At 48.4% G+C, this 25,120-nt stretch overlaps 1 protein-coding gene across 1 annotated transcript; it reads left to right on the forward strand.

Moving 5' to 3' along the window:
- Window positions 1-1,038: 1,038 nt before the first annotated feature.
- On the forward strand, window positions 1,039-20,937 carry srms (src-related kinase lacking C-terminal regulatory tyrosine and N-terminal myristylation sites). Its single transcript, XM_087833463.1, has 8 exons — window positions 1,039-1,447; window positions 4,703-4,824; window positions 8,894-9,060; window positions 13,895-14,042; window positions 15,494-15,652; window positions 18,433-18,614; window positions 19,100-19,256; window positions 19,677-20,937. The coding sequence occupies exons 1-8, from the start codon at window positions 1,068-1,070 to the stop codon at window positions 19,874-19,876; spliced, it is 1,515 nt and encodes a 504-aa protein (XP_087689589.1). The 5' UTR covers window positions 1,039-1,067; the 3' UTR covers window positions 19,877-20,937.
- Window positions 20,938-25,120: the final 4,183 nt, after the last annotated feature.

The following is a 25,120-nucleotide window of genomic DNA, read 5'->3' on the forward strand; positions in this document are numbered from 1 at the left end:
GTGTTCGGATTAAAGTTACTTCCTGTTTGGTTTGGGAAGTCGTTGTAATTTGATCACATGACTTCATAGCACATTACACATCATAACACAGACTGTATATAAAAGATGTTTGGTTAGCACAGACTGTGTGGAAGCATCACACATGCACAGAATAACATCCAATCACAATCCTGGAATTAGCACCAAACCTGGAGCTCCGCCTTCTTGGTCTGTTAGTACAGTGTTAGCCATGTTATCGGTCACATGATGTCATTAAACATGAAGTTTTTACTGTCTGTGTTCCTCAGTAATTCATTGTATGAATACGTGTATGTTTGATTTGCACTTCCATGTTTATTTGTACTGGAAGGCTTCAACAGACTCACTGCTGCCTCTGCTGGACGTCAGAGGAACTGCAGGAATATAAATAAAATGGAGTTGTTAGAATTATGGCCACACTCACATCATTTCATTAAACATTTATTCTTTAAATGCTCAAATGTTTCTGACGTCTGTGTGGTGGCCCTTCGGGGAACTGCGATCCTCATGTTGGACACCAGTGTGCTGCAGCCTGAGTTCATGAGTCACCCTGTGGGTGTGTTTGTAACGGCGGACTGACACCTGAACACCGGAGCGTGTTGCGGGCTGTCAGGTGAGTTTCAGATGCATCTGCTTCTGTTCCTGTGACGTCACAAAAGCTAAAACTTCCAAAGCAGGTGGGACACGTGGTCATCCCGGGTGTCCCGGGACAGGATGGAGACCCAGCACACACACACACCTCCCTCCTCTCTCACGCACACACCTGCGGGGCTCCTCCCCCTCGGTTTGCAGGTGTATGAGCAGCAGGAGGTGCGCAGAGCTCCGAACCCGATCCTCCGCGCTGTGCTGCGGTGCTCGACCCGCATAGCCTCGGTTTCCGTTTGCGCACTCCCGCAGCCGCCGAACAAACCGGTTCCTCCGGTCCGCCCGCCGGCGGGGCGGGATGTTTCCGGAGAGAGGCAGGCGCGAGCGGCAGGCGCGTGCGTGCTTGAGGACGCATTTCGGTGAGAGCGACGGGCCGCGGCGGGCACAGACCTGCGCGTGCCGGGATGGAGAGCTGCTGCCGCGCGTGTTTGCCGTGCTGCTCGTGCCTCTGGGACCGGATATGGCCCGGCCTCCGGTACCCCGGGCCCCGCGACCGCGACCACGTCATCGCCAACCCGGCGGCGCACGCGGCCGAGATCCGCACCGTGTCCGGCGACATCCGCGTCCCCGCGCCCAAGAAGCGGCCCGCGCAGCTGTACGCGGCGCTCTTCGACTTCGAGGCCCGCAGCGACGACGAGCTGACGGTTAAGGAGGGCGACAAGCTGTCGGTGATCGAGAAGCGCGGACACTACGTGCTGGCCAAGAAGCTCACCGGGAGCCTGGAGTCCGGCCTCGTCCCCGCCAACTACGTGGCTCTGCTGCAGGACGAGTTCGCCAAACACAAGTGAGTGCCGCGCACACACACGCAGGGGCGACCCCGCAGCTCGGAGTGATGGCGTCGACTGCTGAATGAAGTTAGGACGTCAGTGTGAACTTGAGCACGTTGACGGTCGTTTAGATGAAACTTTGAGTTTTCAGATGAGTTTCACTCAGAGCTTTGGCTGCGTGTTTGTTGATGTGGAGCAGCAGATATTTAATCTGGAGTCTGTGTGCTGCAGAGAGAAACAGACTCTTCAAGATAACAGCTGACAGTGAGACCAAAACTCCCGATGCTGATCCCAGCTCTGATCCCAGCTCTGATCCCAGCTCTGATCCCAGCTCTGATCCCAGCTCTGATCCCAGGTGTGATGGGACACCATGAGGCTTGTTTTGGGCTTCCTCCAAAACAGAAAATGACACTTCAGGCTCTTAAAGACTAAAATTGATACTAAACAAGAAACTCTTTGTAAATTAGATCTGAGAGTTTGAGGTTTTTCTGGTTTGGTTCAGGCTCTGAGTCTGAGGTAAAGTTAGGGTAACACAGTGACAGGTAACTGCGAAAATACTAGTCACATAATAAGATCCACCTAAAATGAGCCCACACCAACTACAGCCGTGTATTTTCCGTGTGTGCTCTGAAACACAGCCTGCTGTCAGAAATGCTGCAGAGGTGCTGAGTAGCCAAAAACACAAACCCTAAACAGGACAGAGTGATGCCGTTTCATATCCAAAGGGTCAAAGGTCAAGTGAAAATGGGCGCTTTTTAAAGAATAAAAGAAACCTGATTTTTAGAGTGTTGCTGTCAGAGCAGAGTGGATCTGTTATTGGTAGAACTGTGTCATGTGACTGCTTTCACACAGTTTAAGGTGTTTTTAGATTTACTGGAGAAAGTGACGTAAGTGTGGCGTGGAGCTGTGGGTGGGGCTTCAGCACAGTGAGCAGTCAGCAGAAGAAAGAAGTTTTCAGCGTCTTCTTCCTGTCATGTGACGGCATTTGTCTCCGCCCATCAGAGACACAACATGAACTCTTACTGAGAGCAGCTCAACCCTCATCCTCCTTCGTGCCCGTGGGTGCTCTGTGGTCAGACGTCAGCTGACCCTCCGCTCCTGCCGTTTTCGACCCCATTTCTCCCGATTACATCCCTGAAAGCTAAAAAGTTTCGAGACTTTGTGTGCAGAGGCATGAAAAGCACGGTCCTGGCGTTCAGACAAAGTCAGGTGTGAATGTCTGAAGGTATCCGGCCCACGGCTGCAGGTGCTCCATTATTCATACACCTGCAGCTGAGCTCTGTGTGCTCCACCTTCGGTGTGAACGCTGCCGACCCGACAGTGACTGCGTTTGTCTGACAGCAGAACAAGAGGACGAGTCGGGCTGCTGAAGTTTGGACTCATCCAAAGTCTGCAGAGCATCACAGCCCAGCTCGCACATCTGGACCCTTTAACAACCCAGGAACGTTCATCGTGATCTCAGAATCGTCAGAGGGAAAATGAAGCCACGTTTTCAGACTATACCAAAAGACTAAAGTGTCCTCTGCAGAGCCATCAAAGCTAAATGAAGCAATCCAGACGCGCGGTTCAGATTTCCAGCTTTAATGAAGCATTAACAAACATTTCATTTATTCATTTCAGCCTTTATATCCCCTCATTCGTCCAGTTTCACGCTCAAACCTGATTGGACGTAAGGGTGAGTAAGCCGCACACAGGCAGGCGTGGGTTTCCTCCTCTGTGAGGCTTTCTCAGCTCTGCAGTGCAGCTGCTTTCAGGTGCTGCTGGTTTTGTGGGTCTTTATGCCCTCAGTTTTGTCTTTAGGGAGTTGTGAGCATGCTCAGTTAGGCTGGAGATCTTTCTTTGGACGCGGTGCAGCCGAGTGTTTCAGTATCTCTGACTTATTTTGCTTTTATGAGAATGAAAAGTGCCTGTGCAGAACTTCAGCTTTGTGATCTGAGCTGGAATCATGTTCATCTGCATCAAAGTCAAATCCATTTTCATAACCATCATGATTCAGAGCTTTGGATCGCTTCCTTTCCTGCTCCGTTCACCCAGTTTCACCCCTTTCTTGTCTCGTCTGCCCACCTGTCTGTGCCCGAGTGTTTTCAGATGCTTTTGTGTTTTTTCAGTCAGCTTCCTTTTTCCAGCCTTTCACGACCTTCTTTTCTACTTTGAGTGCCATATCAAGATTTCCAAGCACAGCTATCAAATGCAAATTCCTTTATCTCCTTAACTTGCTGGGAAATGATGTGGAAGAAGGCCACGCCTCCTTAGAAACGCTTATCAGTTACTTTGAGCCTGTGAACAGGAAGGCAGTTTGACTTTTAACACCCACAAAAATTCACCTGAGAATATCTGACCTCATCATTCCAAAGCATGTGATAAGAATCTGGCATTGTTATCTAAACCCATCCTCCTCTGGATGAGAGGGCGGAGCCTGAAATTCCAGCTAATGCTATGTAGCTCAGTTAGCATGGACGGAAACCTGCTCGTCGGCGCTCCGGAAACTGGAGCCTTATTTGTACAGTGACCTCACAGCAGCCATGTTATTGGTCACATAATCAAAAAAGGCTCCAACAGCACAAACACGTCCAGCTCAACCTAGCAGCTACAGCCACCTGTGTTTCTATCCACCTGTCAGAGGCCACGCCCCCTAATAATGCAAACTTAATATAATTTAAACGTAGGCGACTTTTAAAAACGTGCTCCTCCGTACAGGTGTCGCGTGGGGGACCAATCAGTGTGTATCAGGCTGTAAACATGCTTATTTCTGCTGGACTCACTGCTGCCTCTGCTGGACGGCACAGGAACTGCAGGTTTTATTTGTCAGCTGTTTGGAAAAAGGTGCAGGTGAATCTTTTTACAAAACGTCCACATGAACCATGTAAACCTGAAACCAGGAAATGTTTGGTGTTCCTACTTTTTAATTATTTCTAGCAGAAACTAATGATGGGTGAGTAATGAGCTGTGATGTGTTTCTCCCACAGCATCATTAAACTCTGGTTTACAAACCTGTTGCTGCTCGAGTTTGAGCTGGTTTCAGTGAAACCCGAGCATCGTGCCGCGCGGACCCGCCCTCTCTGATAACTTAAAGTAAATACAGGCGGGTTTGTCTGGGCAAACGGGCGGGACCGCACGGCTCCGTCTGTCAGACTGACCGGGCGTCACGTGTGTGCTTTTGTTCCTGTATGGCTTCATGTGTGACGCATTCTTCATGTCTGTCTCTTCCTTTCCCTCTCTCTCTCCATCCACTCCCTGCCTCCCATCATCCCGCCCACTCCGTCTCTGTGCAGGTGGTACTACGGGAACATAAACCGTGGGAAAGCGGAGACGCTGCTGCTCGCCTCCCAAAACAAAGATGGCGCCTTCCTGGTTCGCATCAGTGAGAGTCACAGTGACGAGTACACTATCTCTGGTGAGTGAGCACTTCGTGGTGACCTCTGACCTCTTAAAGACAAACTGCCTGATGTATAAAAAGTTACAGTTGGAGGAGAAGACGCCACGAGTACACAGCAGTCCGCCTTCAAAGGAAACTCGTGGGCGTCGACATGATTCTGGCCTGAGGTCTCTGTTTAAAGTACTTTCTAACACTCGAGGATTAAAAATGTAAAAGACTGGTTGGAACAGAGCCGATTTAAGCAGCTGCTGCGGGACTTTAATAACGTTTAATTTATTCACATTTATCAGTGCAGACCTGCCTCACCCACATTTATAACTGTGTAATAAGCTATCTGTAAGTTTCAGTGTTGAGCTGTTTTAGCCATCAGACCAGGTGGAAGCTGCTGCATGTCTCCTCCTCCTCTCCTGTCGTGTTCCCCATCCATCACCTCCTCCTGCCCTGCTCAGCACTGCTGTCAGTGAAGGTCTGCAGCCAGCCATGATTGGTTGGTTCCTCAGTATGAGGTCACTCCTCGAGCAGCTTTTATCGCAGTACGATGGAGGCAGATGTTTTTTACTTGCAGCTGATTGTTTTGTGTCTGAATGGAGACTGATGAGAGTTCCACACACGGTGGCCTGGTTAAGACCAGGCAGAGGTCAGGTGTGTTCAGGGGCATTTAAATCCCAGCAGTTTGGTAACAGAGCCGATATGAGGGCCGGGTCGGCTCTGAATGCCAGTCAGGGACCGGTCTGAGACTAATCTGGGATCGGTCTGGGACTAATCAGGGACTGATCAGGGACCGGTCTGGGACTAATCAGGGACTGGTCTGGGACTAATCTGGGACCGGTCTGGGACTAGTCAGGGACCGGTCTGGGACTAATCTGGGACCGGTCTGGGACTAGTCAGGGACCGGTCTGGGACTAATCTGGGACCGGTCTGGGACTAGTCAGGGACCGGTCTGGGACTAATCTGGGACCGGTCTGGGACTAGTCAGGGACCGGTCTGGGACTAATCTGGGACCGGTCTGGGACTAATCAGGGACCGGTCTGGGACTAATCTGGGACCGGTCTGGGACTAATCTGGGACCGGTCTGGGACTAGTCAGGGACCGGTCTGGGACTAATCTGGGACCGGTCTGGGACTAGTCAGGGACCGGTCTGGGACTAGTCAGGGACCGGTCTGGGACTAATCTGGGACCGGTCTGGGACTAATCAGGGACCGGTCTGGGACTAATCTGGGACCGGTCTGGGACTAGTCAGGGACCGGTCTGGGACTAATCTGGGACCGGTCTGGGACTAGTCAGGGACCGGTCTGGGACTAATCTGGGATCGGTCTGGGACTAATCAGGGACCGGTCTGGGACTAATCAGGGACTGATCAGGGACCGGTCTGGGACTAATCAGGGACCGGTCTGGGACTAGTCAGGGACTAATCAGGGACTGGTCTGGGACTGGTCTGGGACTGTGCTCGGCACAGGTGTGCACTGTGTCTGTCTGATAGATTCCAGGTGTCTTCCTCACACATGAAGGTTAGCCATGGAGTTAGGTCAACAACACAGCTTTTAGTACAGGCGTGAGCAGTCACATGTTAAAAATCCTCAATATGCCAAAAATGTGACCTGCAGACACATCAGGTTATAGCAGAACTAGGATGGGTCACATAAAACAAGCGCTCTGCTGTAACACAAGCACATGACTGTTGTTAACATTCTCTGTCAGACATTCCTATAAGTCAGCAGCATATCATCGTCCTTTCAGACAAATGAAACACACTTATTATCGCATTTGTTACGATAATAAGTAACAAATACAGTGTCACACGTCTGCTGTGTGATGTGTGGATGCTTTGGGCGTGCAGAGGTCCACTCGCCGGACCGGTCTGACAGCAAAGGGACTCTTTGTGTGTCTGCTGTTCCTTTGTTTGCTTTTCAGCCACCTTAATGAAAGGTGGATGATGTCACTGAAGACTCCGCCCCCAGCTCAGCTGTTACAGTCAGAGTTTTTACTTGTATGAAATGAGATTGTGTGAGTAATCCCAGTACTTCAGGCTAAAACCACATTAATGAATGACTCAGTCTGCTTTATTCTGATTGGACACGAGGAGCCAGGTAGACCTCTCACCTTTCCAGCTGGAACACTAAGCTGATGTGTCAGCTCCTAAAACTCTGAAGAAACAACATGAAAAAACAACGTAGGCCCGTTCTCCTTCTCTTACTTCCTGTCTTATAAGTCACATGTTCGTACTGAGCACGAGCAGTTTCAGACCTCAGTGTATGTTTAGTAACCGCTTTGAACCCTGCGGCGCCGACTGCAGCCGTCCTCTTCCCATCATCCAGACTTCCTTTAGGTTATACGTCCATTAGAAAACAGCAGGTACATATCTGTGAACATTAAAGACGACACATACAAACTCACAGATCAGCAGAACCAGTTTAGTGGACAGAGACTGGTGACTGCACAGTAACCGCTGCTTCTTGTGCCGGAGCTCAGAGATGCTGTTGCTGCTCCGCTCTGTGGGTTTAACGTCACAGGAAACCCGGAACGCTAACGTCCGGTCCTCTGTGGAAAACACTCTGGAAGCGCTGAGGAGGAGGAGCCAGGAAAGGGTTACCCCTTTAACTTCACAGCCTGCTTATAGAGTGGTGAGACAGTTGTTCATGTAAAGAAGGATTATTTTGGACTGTGACTGATGCACAGCTCTTCTGTTAGAGTCCAGAGGTAAAATAGGAAGTAGTTCAGCTTTAGCAGCTCATTGGTTGTTTCTGTGATGTGCATGAGCTCGCTGCGCTCTGAGCTGTAGTCACCGCAGCAGCTCTCTGATCAGGATTAGGTGCTGGAGGATTTCTGGGATTTGTGGCCTTGAAGTTATTGTTACTGCGTCCTCCAGCTCGCCTCTTTCTTCTCTGTCTCCACATCTGCAGCTTTTCCTCTCCATCCTCTACCTTTCCCCCCGCCCCCCTTCAAGGTCCTTTCGGTCCCAGGGGGACGATGCTGCAGTTAGATGCTCAGTTTTCACTGTGCTAGTCCTGCTGAAATATGCATCATCAGGGCTCTGAGCAGAGCAGAGTGCAGCGAAGCTCAGTCGGCATTTTCTCCTCACACATATAAAAACGTGTTCGTCTTCCTAAATGTCAGTACATGTAACACTGCAGAGCATGTCCACAGTTTCATAAGAGAAGAGTGAAAATCAGGGTTTGAGTATTAAAAACGATCCTGTATCATTAACCTGTTCTTTCATGTTTCATTATGACTCCATATATTTTACACTGGAGGAAGCAGCTTAACTGGCGAGCGTGAATGAAGGTAACTGTGTGTCTTCCTGGAGTTTGATGCTGAGGTCGCGCTCGTGTGCCGACGTCCCCCCTGAGCGAGTCCTGGTGAGGAGATCACCGACTGTGCTCAAGCTTTCCCCCTCAGGTTACTCTGCTGCACGTGCTCAGATGGCCATCATCAGAGCCTCGTTAACGCCTGTTTCCTTCCACCAATCAAACATGGCGCTCATCACGTTACCATGATAACAGTACTCACACCTGACGGCACACAGCTCAAACCTTCCCGACCCTCGACCTCATCACTGCTATCAGCTGATTCTTTGGGGGTAGAAGGCGGGACATCTGCCATATTTCCTGAGTTGGGAGATCCTCTGAGTGACGCGTCTCTCTGTCTGTTACACGAAGGAGTCTGTGAGGAACAATCGATCCTGTGAGGAGAAACGGTGAAGGCTTCAGGCAGCTCCTCACTTCATGCTTTTCACATCAAATGACTTCACCTCGCGGTTTTATGGGTTTTGAACTGGTACAGCTGACTTTACATGTCATATCCTGCTGTTACCTGTGGATGAGTCGACCGTCTGAAGTTTGAAGAGGCTCTTCAGCCGTCGTTCGTACAGGTTAAAAGTCCAGTAGGCCTCTTTAGTCCGACCCCGTGTTTGCAGGTTTTATTATTTGGACAACGCTGCCTCTAAACGCCAGAAACTCGTCTTTGCCTCACAGTAACTTTACTCCCATCATGAGTCCAGTTAGAGCATCCTTCTGTGTCTCATTGGTCTCAGAGTATACGTAAAAGCCTGATGATATAACCACATTAAGCTCCTCCCTCTGTGTTACAGCTCGGAGCGAGGGGAAAGTGTTCCACTTCCGGGTCCAGCGCTCCTCCATTGGCGCGTACTTCATCTCGGATAAGATCTCTTTTTCCACACTGGGAGAGCTCATCGCCTACTACCAGAAAAACTCCCGCAGCCTCGGCGTGCTGCTGGAGGAGCCATGCGCCCAGCAGGTAGGACTCAAACAAACTTCCTTCTCCTTGTGCCGGCGCCGACCTGCTGCAGCAGGTCACCGTCGTTTACCTCGCAGGCTGAAACCTGATGGGCTTCGTTCTTGTTGAAGCTACAGCACATTTGTATTTTTCACACGTCGCTGAGTCACTGCTCCGGTTTACTTCTTTAAGTTACAGTCTTTATCTGATGCGAGGACGCGGATTTAAAAACTGCTTTTAGTCGGAGCGCGAGCTTCGACCTGAAGAACGTAAACATGCTCGATCCTGTCCAGCTGTGGACGTTTCGCTGTAACGTCTGATTGGACAGAGCAGCTGATTGATAGCTGATACCTGCACGCCACAGCGTCCTCTGTCTGAAACCAGCAGGTTTAGCTCCTCCCCGTCTGATTGGCCCTTACATTTATGAAGATCCACCAGTGGAGCAGGTTCACTGTTCACAACAACAGACGTACAAACATGAACAGACGTCCAGCAGTCTGTGTTCACGCCGTGCTGCATGAATGCTGAACGTGTTTGTACGACTCATCAACTGTATATAATATAACATCATTATATTTAATAAATATAGTAAATATAATGATGTTATTATTATATTTACCAAAAACAGTAATAATATCAAAATAAAGGCTCGCCCCAAGTAACAGGATGACAGACTGTACATAAACGATGGCCATCTTTAAATCTAGTTAGTAATGGTTTATATCTGCGTCATGTTCACACACGCTGTTACTGAAATGTTTGACACTAGACGCGCTGAGGCTTCATTTTGTCTTCATCGTGCAGTGAGGCTCCGGCTGTGGGGCAAATGGTAAATGGTAAATGTATTTATGCCTGTATTTATATAGCGCTTTACTCGTCCCTAAGGACCCCAAAGCGCTTTACATATCCAGTCATCCACCCATTCACACACACATTCACACACTGGTGATGGCAAGCTACATTGTAGCCACAGCCACCCTGGGGCGCACTGACAGAGGCGAGGCTGCCAGACACTGGCGCCACCGGGCCCTCTGACCACCACCAGTAGGCAACGGGTGAAGTGTCTTGCCCAAGGACACAACGACCGAGACTGTCGGAGCCGGGGCTCGAACCGGCAACCTTCCGATTACAAGGCGAACTCCCAACTCTTGAGCCACGATCGCCACGATCGGCAAAAACAAAAGGGATCACATGACCGTGTAGGGGTGGCAACTCCAGGCCTGAAGGGCCGGCGTCCTGCAGGTTTTAGATCTGGGTCAACACACCTGAATCACAGGATTAGTTCTTTACCAGGCTGCTGGACAACTTCAGACATTTAAATCAGCTGTGATGGATCACATCTAAAACCTGCAGGACACGGCCCTCGAGGCTTGGAGTTGCCCACACCTGATGTGAGCCGCTGAGGACGCCACAGAAATGAGTGTAAAACACAATCACGCCATACCACGTTGCTTAGCAACATGTATTTTCCCCACACATGTTGATACCTGCTGTAACACGAGCCAGGTGACCCGTATGTGACCGATAAGCACACTGGAGGCTGTGGCCACATAAAAAGACGAGTATTTAGTGCCAGAGGAACATGTGAGCGGCGCCACAGTGGAACCTGGTGACCTGCAGGGGGGGGGGCGTAGCTGAACTGAGGCCCACAGTGACCCAACCCCACCAACCAGTGACGCTAAAGAAAAAAAGGATTTTATTTGTAACATTAAAACCATTAAAACCATTAAAACCATTCCTCTATTGTTCTGTGTATTAACAGCAAGTCAAAGTCAAATAATGACATCATCAAACATCAAACACACTGCAAAGATGGTCAACATGACATCATGCATTGGCCTGCGTGAGTGAGTAGCGTGATGCACGAGGATGAGCTCTTCCTGCTTCTTGGAATCACAGGAATGCAGTCGCTGTGTTTTCTGTAGTCTCACCACAAACTGGTTTTTACTTTCATTTGAAACTTGAATGTTTAACCAACTCCCACAAGCAACCTGATCGGTGCAGGGAGGGTCCATTATGGTGTGGCGTTATTTTTGTGCCACTATTCTGAGCACGTAAAACAAATGTGCAGGTGTTGCATTCTGAGCGAAGTTTGTTCCCTCAAATTTTTCTTTTATTCACTCAAAATAAATTTCTCCTCAAAATGCAACACTTGCACATTTGTTTTTCGTGCGCTCAGAATAGTGGCACAAAAATAACGCCACCGATTGGTTGATCCAGAAGCTCGGAGCTGAAAGCGGCTGGAGGTGAACCTGGACTGGAGCGGTCCTCCTGACCTCTGACCTCTGAACTATAGTGCCTCATGTTAGCGTTGGCTCCCTCCGGCCCCTACCTCACATTTTGACAGTAAAAATGTTCCATAGACATGTTTGAAGTGTCATAAACAAAGTAAAGTATGTGGAAGAGTTTCAGAATAAAAGCATGCAGCAGTGTAATTATGTCATCTGTGAGCTGCAGTCTGTCTTCATGCCTCCTCAGTCTGGCGGGAGGCGATGGAGCGCGCCAGCGTTTCAGACCGCCACTGAGGAAGCTTGTGCACAGGGTGATGACATCAGCTGCTTCTGAAGTCTCGGCTCAGGTTAAATCAAAGCTCTGAAACAGATGCAGTGCAGACACAGGCGCCCCCTGCAGGCAGCAGGAGTCTCTGCAGCACTTTAAATCTGATGTGTTGTCTTCATTTGTTTAATGAACAGCAGATAGGACCAATGACTGACTATTAACAGCTTAGAGCCCAAACCTTCATCCTGATTCTGAGCAGCACAACATCTCCTAATATTTGTGTCTTTACTTGTTAAATTCTCATAGGAGTAAAACCAGCCACCTCATTGGTCACTGAATAACTGTGGTCCACAAAAACATTTCAGTATAGACACTGCTGCTTCTTACTGGTCCATAAATGATTACCTTTACAGTCCAATAGTATCAACAACATGATTATAACACAGTGAGGAAGCCTGAACGGGCCATCACAACCTCACCGTTTTCAAAATGCCGCCTGAAAAAGCAAAACCAGGAGTTGAAGAGGAGTTGGAGGAGATCACTTAATTTCATGTCTGATGAACTGAGCAAAGTGGCTAAACAACAAATGTGCTACATGACCTAATGGACGAGATAAAACTAAAAAACTCGATAAAGGAGAAGGACAAGAAAACAGACGACTTGGAACGGCGAATCGAGGACCTTGAACAATACACAAGAATGGATGATTTAGTCATCAGTGGACCGGAGACGCAACACCGAACCTTCGCCAGAGTAACAGCTGGCAGAGGTAAAGACGTTGAAGATGCCCCGGCAGAGGAGCTGCAAACGCTCGAACAGCCAGTGATAAAATTCCTTCAAACGAAGAATGTACATATTCAGAGCCATCATATCGCAGCACACGCTCCCCAGAAAGACAGTAAAACAAAGCCAGCAATTATTCTTCGGCTTGTGAGTCGCAAAACAAAGATTGAGTTAAGCTAAAGGGGACCGGTGTGTATTTAAATGAACATTTAATGAAGACTGAAAGACAGGCAAACAAAATGAGATACCAGCGATGAGGAACTGCAAAGTAATGATGAGACTAAATGGCACCAGAAGAAGTGAAAGTTGTGATGATAAGAGAACTCAAAGAGCAATATAAATAATCAGGAATCTATCGGAAAAGAGACGATTGGATCATGAACAATGGTATGGGAAGTGTTTCTGGCCTCATGGCTCAAAAAACAATGGAAAAAACCACATAAATGACGAGTTTGGACCCAGATTATAGCTTTCCATTCAGAGATATTGATTATTATATTATTATAGGAAGACTTTGATTATGAAAGGAAGGAGGTTATTTTGCTACACGCTGAGAAAACGAACTTCAAAACGTTTAACAATGCAGAGCTCAACACGCACGACCCTGAAAGTAACACTGACCCCGATAACCACGTCTACAACAAGAACACTTGTTCTATACACACGACATTCAATATGAATATTAAAATGGAAAATGCATTGTTATACATTTCAATAGTAGAAGCCTGTATAAAATTTACTCTAACATTACAGAATGTTTAAGTTAAAGTTTAATATAATTTCAACATCAGAAACAATAATGAGAAAGTTAGTGAAATGAAAGGAAACTAATTTTTACAATGAACAGGGTGAATAAAAAAGGAGGCGTGTCGCTTTATATGCAGATAAAGTTCTGATTGGATGTGTGTCAAGCACCACAGATGACGTATTGGAACGTGTTGAGATCCATGTTGGAAAAGCTGAAGTTGCATCAGGATCATGCTTTGACACATTCAATGAAAAACTTGCTGCTATGTTTAGCAACCTAAATGATAAAGAAGTGCAAATAATTTGTGGTGATTTTAATATAAACCCAAATGTTCATCAGGAAACAGATTTCATCAACACAGTGTGTAGTAGCTGCCTTTTCCCTGTAATTATAAAACCTGAATCGTTTCTCTCGTGTTAGTTTGCCGATGCTCTCGATCGGTAGAACCAACGTCAGTAAATTTAAACTTGCTGGCGTCTCTGTGCCGTTCATTAACCTGTCGCTGCTGTTCACATGCCGAGGCGTCGGTGCGTCTGCCTGAGAAGAACAAACATGTGTTTTCACAACGTTTTCTGGATCTCGGTGCCATCTCGTGAACTTCAGGTCCGTTAGCATCCAGAGCACGTGACTGAGTGCAGTTTGAGTGGAGATGCTGCAGTGAGATGCCGCTGTCAGGCTCCACCTGTCAGGCTCCACCTCCCTGGTTAACGTTTCCCACCACGAGCCTCGTGTTTGCGGCTCACTCTAAACTGCTGAGTCAGATGATTTTGATTACTCGTGTTTAAGGAAATGCGAGTGTGGACTCACCGTGTTGTCTCTGTGCAGCGGGAGCTGTTCGACATGGAGCCGTGGGAGCGGCCCAGAGAGGAGTTCAGGCTCCAGAGGAAACTGGGAGAAGGTCACTTTGGGGAGGTGTGGGAGGCTTTCTGGACCACAGAGAAGAGGAAGGTGGCCATAAAGACGCTCAAACAAGGTAAGCCTGTGACAGAGCATCAGTCAGGCTGAAGTTTTAACCGCTGAGTCATCTTTGTGGACCTGAGTGGGTAAAACCTGCATGTGTTTGGTCGTGCTGTGTTCAGGTTAACGCTGCGTGTCTGTGAGGCGAGCAGCTGTTGGACCATGAAGCAAAAGCTTTGTTTTGTCCTCACATCACAAATATAAAAGTGTTTTTATCACCCTCGTCCTGTCTTTTTGTTTCACGCTGTAAACCCGACAGCTGGAAAGGTTTCGCATGAATTCTGAACCTCGCAGGCTCGAGTTAACACCAGCAAAGTTCATGATTTATTGGTGGATAATTGGCAAAATGCCTTAAAACGTAGACACTGATTCTTACAAGACTGTCGTCATCATATACTACGTACCGTATGGAGATTTAAGAGGTCACCTTTGACCTCTGACCTCTCCTTTAAGTTGAATTTATTTGGCGCTGTTTGAATTCAGGGTTTGGTTAAACGTTTAAACGTTACGGTTACAAGTACGGTTACAAGTACGGTTTGAGCGGACGCCACTTCACCTGCAGTTGGACAGGAAGTGAAGTGGCCAGAGTCCATTCACAAAAACGGGGATTTGTACCTCATCTCCGGCTCCACCGGTTATTCCGTCTGCTGGATTCTCCCTGAAGCAGCGATCTTCAGGGAGAATCCAGAAATGATGGCTGAGGGTTTTAAGCTGCAGGTGGCAGCGAAGCGCCGATACTCAGCCCGTCTGTGACTGACGGCAGCATCAGCCACAGGAATCCAGACCTGAACCAGGAAGCTCGCGTTCAGGTTTCTCTGGAGCTGAGAAGCAGTTTATGACTCTTAGCTGCCTAAAGTGACCCGACTGTCCCGACGCTGGCGTGCTGAACACAACCTCTCTACAACCTCCACATTCACCCACAGACTGGATGACTCCATCACATACCTGCTAATCAGTGACACACAATCAAAATCCCAGAATCTCACTGTGCACCAAACCTGAAGCTCCGCCTCCTCAGGCAGTCTGAGGAGGCGGAGCTTCAGGTTTGGTGCAGTGACCTCACGGCAGCCATGTTATTGGTCAGATCATTTAAAAGGTTAGCAGACAGCTAGCACCTTTGGCCACCTGTCAGGTATAAACTGCTTCTCAGCTCCAGAGAAACCTGAACGCGAGCTTCCTGGTTCATGTCTGGATTCCTGTGAGTGATGCTGCTGCCAGTCGGTGCCGTAGGCCATAACTCACTCTTTCTCATCGCTCTCTTTGGAGCTTCAGCTTCATTTTTCAGCTCCGTAGGCTGAAGGTTTGTTAACACATGAAAGTGACGAGGGCAGAATAAATGATGAAGCTCCAGCAGAAAGTATAAAAACACCACGACCCAAAATGTCTCAGCTGAGGAAGAAAGTGACTAAAGTGTGGAAAGGCACAGACGTGTAACAAGTTCTGTTTGTCCTCCTCGTCTTCCTCCAGAGGACACGAAGCAGGATGAGTTTGTGAAGGAGGTGCAGGCGCTGAAGAGCCTCCATCACCCGAAGCTCATCCAGCTGCTGGCCATGTGCTCCCGAGGAGAGCCCGTCTACATCGTCACCGAGCTCATGACCAAAGGCAGCCTCAAGTCCTACCTGGCCTGTGAGAGCGCACACACACACACACGCACACGCAGACACACACACACACACGCACACACGCAGACACACACACACACACGCACACGCAGACACACACACACGCACACGCAGACACACACACGCAGACACACACACGCAGACACACACGCGCACACACACGCAGACACACACACACACGCAGACACACACGCGCACACACACGCAGACACACACAAACACGCAGACACACACACACACACACACGCAGACACACACACACACACGCACACGCAGACACACACACACACACACGCAGACACACACACGCACACACGCAGACACACACACGCACACACGCAGACACACACGCGCACACACACGCAGACACACACACGCACACGCAGACACACACGCACACACGCAGACACACACGCGCACACACACACAGACACACACGCAGACACACACACACACGCAGACACACACACGCAGACACACACACGCGCACACACACGCAGACACGCACGCACGCACACACACACGCACGCACGCACACACAGACACACGCACACACACACAGACGCACGCACGCACACACAGACACACGCACGCACACACACACACAGACACACGCACACACACACACACACACACACACGCACACACACACACACACAGACACACGCACGCACACACACACAGACACACGCACGCACACACAGACACAGACACGCACACACACACACACACAGACACGCACGCACACACAGACACACGCACGCACACACAGACACGCACACACACACGCACGCACACACGCACACACACACAGACACACGCACGCACACACACACAGACACACGCACGCACACACAGACACACACGCAGACACACACGCACGCACACACGCACGCACACACAGACACGCACGCACACACAGACACGCACGCACGCACACACGCACGCACGCACACACGCACGCACACACAGACACGCACGCACACACGCACACACACGCAGACACGCACGCACGCACGCACACACAGACACGCACGCACACACGCACGCACACGCAGACACACACACGCACACACACACACGCACACACACGCACGCACACACAGACATGCACACACACACACACACAGACACACGCACACACAGACACACACACGCACACACACACGCACACACACACACGCACACACACGCACGCACACACAGACATGCACACACACACAGACACACGCACACACAGACACACACACGCACACACACACACACGCACACACACACAGACACACACACACACACACGCACACATTCACACACGCAGACACACACACACACACGCACGAACACACACTCTGTTTGTTTTTTTAATGGGTTACAACAGTGGGTTTGTTCTGCGGGGTTCTGCCCCCCACAGCAGCTAAGTCCTGTAGTCGCTGCCCCCCCTCCCTCCCCCGTTACCGTCAGTAAGGGTGGGGTCACCTGTGATTCTGCCTGCTGCCGTACAAAGCAGCCTTCAGAGGGAGGAGCGCGATCAGCGTCTCAGGTATTTCGAGCACAGCAGTAAAAACTCTGTGAAGCACAGGAGGAAGCTGGCACGCGTCCACGGCTTCGCTTTAGGGAATGAGTGCCGGGAACTGACAAACACTGACGTGCATGTAGAGCAGCACCTGAGCCCAGGTGAGTCACCACTGCCTTTGTGTAGCAAGTAGCAGCGGCTCACACGCGAGTCGGGTTGTTCCTGCAAAGGAATTTAACGCACAGCTGTAAGTACAGACCGCGCTTTGAGGCCGTCTGTGTCGAAGCTCCGCCTGTTTTTCAGATGAAGCAACAGAGCGATCCAAACCTCCCTGCTGAGTGAACGGTCAGAGCTGCAGTCGAGCGTCTGCGATGAGCCACACATCGCTGTGGGGACGTCTGCTCCACCCAACAGCATAAACAGCTGTTTAAGGTCACGCTGAAGCACCTCAGTCTGAGTCCAGAGGTGGGCTCGCTGCCCACGCCGTCGGCCTGCAGCTGTGATGGTCTCTGTATGAAACGCTGTTAGGCTGACGTAACGGGACTCAAACCTTCCAGAAAGTTCAGTCTCGTCAGGCCACACGACATTTCCCAGAAGTCTCGGAGATGATCCAGATGTTTTTTGGCAGATGTGTGATTTGTGATGTTTTTGGTCGGCACTGGTTTTCTCCTTGGACTCGCCCACGGAGGCCATTTTTGCCCAGTCTCGTTCTTATTGCTGACCTCTGACCTCGGTCGTCTTCTCGCTGTCTCGTTAAGCTGTCAGGCTGCGGTAACAAGCATCAGACGTCTCCTTTAGATTGTGGCGAGATGTAACGTCCTGGATATTTGCGTCCTGGAAGGCAGGTGATGTCACGGTTTCAGATGGCTCGTTCGCCTCCTCGCTCCTCTCTCTGTCGGCGAGGTTCAGTTGGTTTAGTTCTTCACACAAACGACCTTAGATCAGCGTCATGGAGAAGAGGCGGTCAGCTGACTGTTATTCAGCTAAACCTGCAGACGAAAGCGTTTCACTGACTTCCTGTGACTCCAGCGAGGATCGCCGCTCTGACGTCTTCCTCTCAGCGAGGCTGACTCCTCATCAGCATCCTGCTAAGCAGCTGGTGACCGTGATGCTGTCAGGAGGCTGCTGCTGGCTTCACGCCCCAAACCAAAATGGAGACAGAGCGATAACTGACCTGACACACAAAGCTCGCGTGGTGTATCTGATCACAGAGAAAAGTGGCCCGTTTTTGTCACATGGTCATCTCTGATTGGCTGTCTGTGTCTCCTCAGCTCCCGAAGGCCTGGCGCTCACCTCGGCTCACCTCATCTACATGGGCAGTCAGGTGGGGGAGGGCATGGCATACCTGGAGGACAGGAGCATCGTGCACAGAGACCTGGCTGCCAGGAACATCCTGGTGGGAGACGACCTCGTCTGTAAGGTGGCCGACTTTGGACTGGCTCGCATCATCAGGGTAACACTTCCTGTTCATCACGCCGTTTTATTGTACAAGAACAGAAGGAGCTTTTATTTTGAAGGACAAAATATGTGAAATATGTAAATGGTTCAGGGATGTTACTCTGCTTAAAGCTTTAAAACGTCACTGCTGAAACTGAAGCTTCACACACATCAAATGGATCAGTGATAGCAGTAATAACAGTGTTATTACTGTTGTTATTGTCATATATAAATATATGACAATAACAACAGTAATAACACTGTTATTACTGTTGTTATTGTCATATATATATATATTTGTATTCCCTGCAGATGTTTCAGGGTGTATTAGAGATGAAACTCTGGACAGACATCAGGTCAGAGGCCTTTCCTCGAGTCCCCTCACACCTGACTTCCTCGCTGGAGGGAGTCAGGTGTGAGGGGACTCGAGGACGTGCTGTGATGAGGTGGACAGCAGGTCCTGGAGTGTAACTGAAGTCTTTGTGGTCCTCGTGTGTGCAGGACAGCGTCTACACAGCCAGCAGGAACACAAAGATCCCCGTTCGATGGACGGCGCCCGAGGCAGCGCTCCACCAGCGCTTCTCCGTCAAGTCGGACGTGTGGTCATTCGGGGTGCTGCTGTATGAGATGATGTCACGGGGCAAAATGCCCTATGAAGGTACCGCAGTGAGACTCAGTGTGTCCAACCTGTTTAACAGAGAGCAGCTACTCAGAGCGCCTCACAAAAGCCTCACAGCAGCAACAACGGGCGCCGTACCGGCACGCCTTCGTCACACACAGACTGAGCATAGCAAAACAAAAGTGTGCGTGTGTGTGTGTGTGTGTGTGCGTGTGTGCTGGATAGTGCAGTGGTAACACGACACGCCTAATTTCAGCTGTAAAGTCCCGTTTTCTTCCTCGGTGGTTGGTTCTCCCTGCGTGGCTGCTCTGATTGGCTGTCGTGTGAGCCTGTGGCTGTGGGCTCTCAGTAAGCTCAGGAAAGAGTCGATTATGTGAATCGCCACACTCAGGTCCTTTCTGTCATTCAGAGTTTGAGTTTGGACTGAGCTCGTGTTTACCTGTCTGTCCTCTCCTCCAGGTAAAAGCAACAAGGAAGTGATGGATCTGCTAACGTCGGGCTTCCGGCTGCCCTGTCCGAGCCGCTGTCCTTCGAACATTTACCGCATCATGATGGACTGCTGGGCCATCGAGCCCTCCAAGAGACCCTCCTTCCACGCCCTGCACAGCCAGCTGGACTCCATATATGCCAAGATATATTTTAAGACCGTGGAGGTGTAGGCCGCATAGGTATCCTCCTCCTGTGGGACGGAGGGGTGGGGAAGACTTCTGCCAAATCCATCGGGACTCCTCAGAGGAATCGTGATCGACACTCGGGTTTACAGAGAGAGTGAACGGCGTGGGGGAGGCGTGGAGGTCCGCTCGTACCTGAAACGACGCGGACCCTCAGAAGCGGCTCTTTTTAGTTTTCTACCATCGGTTTTCTAAATGAGAGTTTATTACTTCAGTGCGGCGTCGGTCTGTGCGTGCGCACTCTGGACTCACAGGTCACGACCTGAATGAATGACGTGTGTTTTGAATGCAAAGCCTTCTGGGTAAAAATATTTTGTGCAATAAGAACGCCTGCTGGGGTCTTTTAGCCACGCTAGCGGCTCGGCTCAGAGCAGCGCTCCGGTGGACTCCCACAGTCCTGATTGGTCAGAGCGGCTTCGACAGCCAACATTAACCAGACGTCTATTTGTAACACGGCATCGAAACATGTTGGAGACGTGAAAAAGACCCAAATCTATGCAGAGAAGCAGCCTTGCTGCTAAAAGTGTCGCTCAGCATCGTCATTAACGTGTCACATGATCACAGACACGCCTACACAGCACCAAAACATCTGCCTGCTCGCTACAAAGACCACAAAGCCAGCAGTCAGCGTGATTACAGTAATGTGATTACAGTAGTGTGATTACAGTAGTGTGATTACAGCAATGCCCCAAACCTCTGAGAAAACCTGATTCACGTCACCACTTCCTCCCTGCACACAAGATGTGTTCAGGCGTCCGTGTCTTTAATGTTAAAATCTGCATACGCAGCCACACCTGCAGCCACACCTGCAGCCAAAGCTGCAGTCACACCTGCACACCTGTCCTCTCAGGCTGCGCCTGCACCGCTGCGTGCTCTCTGGCTGAACTCTGTTAATCTGATGAACCCACAGGCGTGAAGTATTCTGTCTTCCCTCTCTGAAGGTTTGGACACGCGTTACACATCGAGCCTCGACGCAGCACCAGTTACAGCTCCAGTGCCTATGTTTACAACACACACACACACACACACACACACACACACACACACACACACACAGTGACTCAGCCACACTCAGAGAACTCTTCAGGGTGGGTGGGGGTGGGCTGTGTGGGGTTCTGCACCACTAAATTGTACAACATTATGTTGCAACCTGCAATGCAATTTAAGAGCAATGCAACTTTGGTCTTTTATGCATGAGCAACAAAGCCAAGTTGAGGAAACTTGAGCCATAAACACCGAATCACACGTCCGACCTGTGACGCTGCAAATAAAGTTTTTTTAAACACTGTGGAAACGAGTGTGTGTGCCGTCACTCATTCACACGTCACGGGGCGTAACGCCGCACTGATGTGCAGCACTTCCTGAAGTGTGTGTAACCTGTTTAACAGCCTTCCCACGCGACCGGCCTCACAAAAGACTGTGACGAGGCGGCAGTGGGCGGGGCTCCAAACTGAGCACAGCAGAATCTAACAAACAACTTTGAATTAATCTTCTAGCAACAACAAATAAAAACTGTCATGGACACGATTGTACAGAGAGTGTCGATAAAGTTTCATTATTGATGGGATTTTGTTTTAAAGCTGAAACGTGTGCAGCAGCTGAAGCAGCGTTAACGCAGGAGCACGTTAGAGACTGCACAACAACAACAACAATCATATGTTTAGTCTGGACACACACACACGGTGGACAGCAGCCCTGACCTCTGCTGTGTGTGAGACAATTCAGCTGAGCAGGTTTGTGTTTCCCGTTCAGATATCGTAAAGATAAAAATAGAGCCTGACAGTAAACAGCAGTTCTTGTCTTGGCCTGTAGGGGGCGCAGCACTCTCCCTGCTCTGATGTCTCATCCCGCTGACAGGGACTAGAAAGAGAGCAGGTTTCTCCTGTTTTGGCTTCCTGTTAAATCCAGAATTCAAAATGCTGCTCCTCACATACAAGGTCGTAAATAATCCAACTGTATTTATAAAGCACCTTAAACAACAAGCTGACCAAAGAGCTGAAAACCAAACATTAAGCAAAGAAATGAATATAAATGACAATAAAATAAATACATGAATGAAAAAGAAGATAAAAATAAATCAGTATATATATAAAATATTAAAACATGAGTAAAATAGACAATAAGATATACAATGAATAAAATTAACAAATTTTATAATATGTTAAACAAATATAATAATTTTATTCTAATAATTATTGAGTCTATTATGTCTTTTAAACTGCTATTTGACATGTTTTCAGTATTTGTCCTGTTATAAATATTTGTTGGTAAACCAAACCAGTTATCTGTGTTTCACACTCAACACGGTGATATAACACATACAGCTCATCTCCAGCGAGATAAGGTGCAGCGGTAAAGAATCACTAAAGTGTCTCATGGTAAGTGAAGATCAGTCTTTTAGCTCCGAGACCAGCTCGAGCGCAGCCACGGCCCCTCCCAAGGATCCTTCACCTCAGGAGAGAATCCGGATCCCAGGAAGCGGATTCTGTTTCCACTGAGAAACGTTTCATCATCATCCAAGACTGAAGAGTCACTGGGATGAGCGACAAAGCGTTTCTCCCGTGAAGCCTTTGGGACTTGTAAACAGCACAATGGGCTGTGAGGTCAGTTTATGATCACTAACATGCAAATTATAATAACCGCTGATCGGTGGTCATGAGTCACAGAGAGGTGGGGACGCTGCAAAGCTCGGCTCTGAGACTGGAGAGAATATGATATCAACAGGATGCTTCGCGGTGTAAACGTATAGATCCAAACGCTTCATATCCCTGCCTGTTCAGGTTTGAAGTCATCTCAACATGTTGGCGCCTGAATCTGATAGTTGGGATTGTAGTGATGACACGGAGACCTCAGCACGAAAGGCTCGGCACCAAAGGAAAATGTCAAAATAGCAGAAGCAGCGAGCAAAAAGCTGCTCTGAGTGCTTCAACGGCAATAAAACGTTTTCCTTTGATCAGCGAGAACACTAATAGTCATCTTCTACACGACATTTTAATACAAAGTAAATAAATGTGGTTCTTTACATTTTGGGATAGTTGCCTTGTTTCCTGCAGACTCTTTGTTTGAATCGAGATGTGGAGTAATGTGGGCCTGACACCAACAAATGTGATCTGCTGTAACCCGCGAGCTCACCGCGGTCAAGTGAGCTTCACTTACGAAGTCACAGTCAAGCTCGCCGCACCGAAAATGTTGTTGCGCTACTCTTACGCATATTACGGTATGGGTGCCGACTGGCTTAGAAACGCAGTCTTTGTGTCCTGACAATATTTTACTTCACAATCCACTCCCAGTGTTGGTTCATCTCCACGTTTCCCCCTGTGATCCACAGCAAAAATTACTGTATGACAATATATATAACATATATATTGTCATATATACATTGTTATTGTTATATATATACATATATATACAGTGTTGGGAAGGTTACTTTTAAAATGTATTCCATTACAGATTACATGTCCCAAAATGTATTCTGTAACGTATTCCGTTACGTTACTCAATGAGAGTAACGTATTCTGAATACTTTGGATTACTTAATATATTATCATGCTGTTTACAACTACATGAATGTACTATTGCTGTGATTTATTACTGTTACTGAAGGTCCGCGGCTCCGAACCGTAGTAAAGGGACCTCTGGCTAATACGGTGGGTTCTGTGTCGGCTCGTAGCTGAAAACTAGCTTTACTTTGTTGTCTGGGTCAACTTTGCTAGCAGAGACAGAGAGAGGCGTTGAAAGGCTGCTCCAACAGAACTTATTGTTTCAGAGGAAAACACGAACACGGTGTACAGTCGAGTCTTAATAGCTTACTTACAGCTGGGCTCGTCAGGCTCTCTTCTTGGCTGCAGTGGTTATTATTATATTTACATGCTTCCAGCTCCCGTTTCTGCTCGATGACAGCTCGTACTTTTCCTTTTTCTCCCTCCCTCGCTCACAGACACATAACGGGTATGGCAGTCCATTCTCCCTGCAGCACGGACTACACTGCCCATGATGCTACATTCTTTAGAGCTATACCTGTAGCATTCTGCCTGTTAGCTTAGCACAACAACAACAAAAAGGCCTCTCTCACCCAGGAAACACGCAGAGAGAGCGTCACCCTGTAACCATGGCAACCGTAACGCTGCCTGGAACAACAGAACGTAGCTGTCAAACAAAACCCAAACAGTCCTGACCCGCCACAATATGAAACAGGGAAGTACCGCCGTGTAATCCATTTATTTCAACAAAGTAACTGTATTCTAAATACCACCTTTTTAAACGGTAACTGTAACGGAATACAGTTACTCATATTTTGTATTTTAAATACGTAACGGCGGTACATGTATTCCGTTACTCCCCAACACTGTATATATAACAATAACATTTACCCAATTTACTCTACTGTACTTTTAATATCCTCATCTTTGACCTCAGATTACAGGAAAACTGTAAGAAGATATTTTCACTGGATTCTGACTCTAGGCCATCTCCACTCTGCACCCTGTGATACTTCTTGCAGGTCTTTCAGACAACATTTCAACATTTAGCACATTTACATTAATGAATAACTGACAATTTAAGATAGTAATACAACAAATAAAAAAATGTACCGAGCATCATTGATGACCATAGAGTTGCATGTGGTAGAAGGTGATTTACCAGACCGGCAATAAATTTGGGTGCATGAAAGATGTTTCTTTCGCCCTCACAGTCCAGTGTTGCATTGTCAACAATTGCCTGGAAATGGGTCTTCAAGGGGGCGTGAACATCAGTCTGTAAAACAGATATATATCTGTATTCAGCAAGTTATCAAACCAAAGAAAAATTATTATATAAAATGTTATTGTGGTTTAAAATATATATTTTTAAAATAATGTGAATTCATTAATTAATTTGGGACAGACACAGTAAAAAGTTATTAATATGATAACTTAAAAAATAAATCTTAGCTAACCTTGTAATCTTCAGCAATCACAGTCTTTTCATCCAAATCCAGGGTCCCCTGTTTCTGCATGAGGATTTTCAAGTTGTTGTAGTGTTTTGTTTCGTTCCTTCCACTACAAGGACTGCAAAACACTATTGCTGCACTATGGACAACATCATCCATGTCTGTTAAGTTATCACAGCATGCAAGGAGCCCAAACACATGCATTCCAAGCCTGTAGTTCTCTGGAACGCTGGAAAATGAATGAAATCACTGTTAGTAGGACCTTTACATTACAAATCTTGTATTCTTTTTTAATTATTGAT

Source organism: Neolamprologus brichardi, chromosome 20 (genome assembly GCF_056152115.1).
Source record: "Neolamprologus brichardi isolate AB-2024 chromosome 20, ASM5615211v1, whole genome shotgun sequence".
In the NCBI taxonomy this organism is placed as follows: Eukaryota; Metazoa; Chordata; class Actinopteri; order Cichliformes; family Cichlidae; genus Neolamprologus; species Neolamprologus brichardi.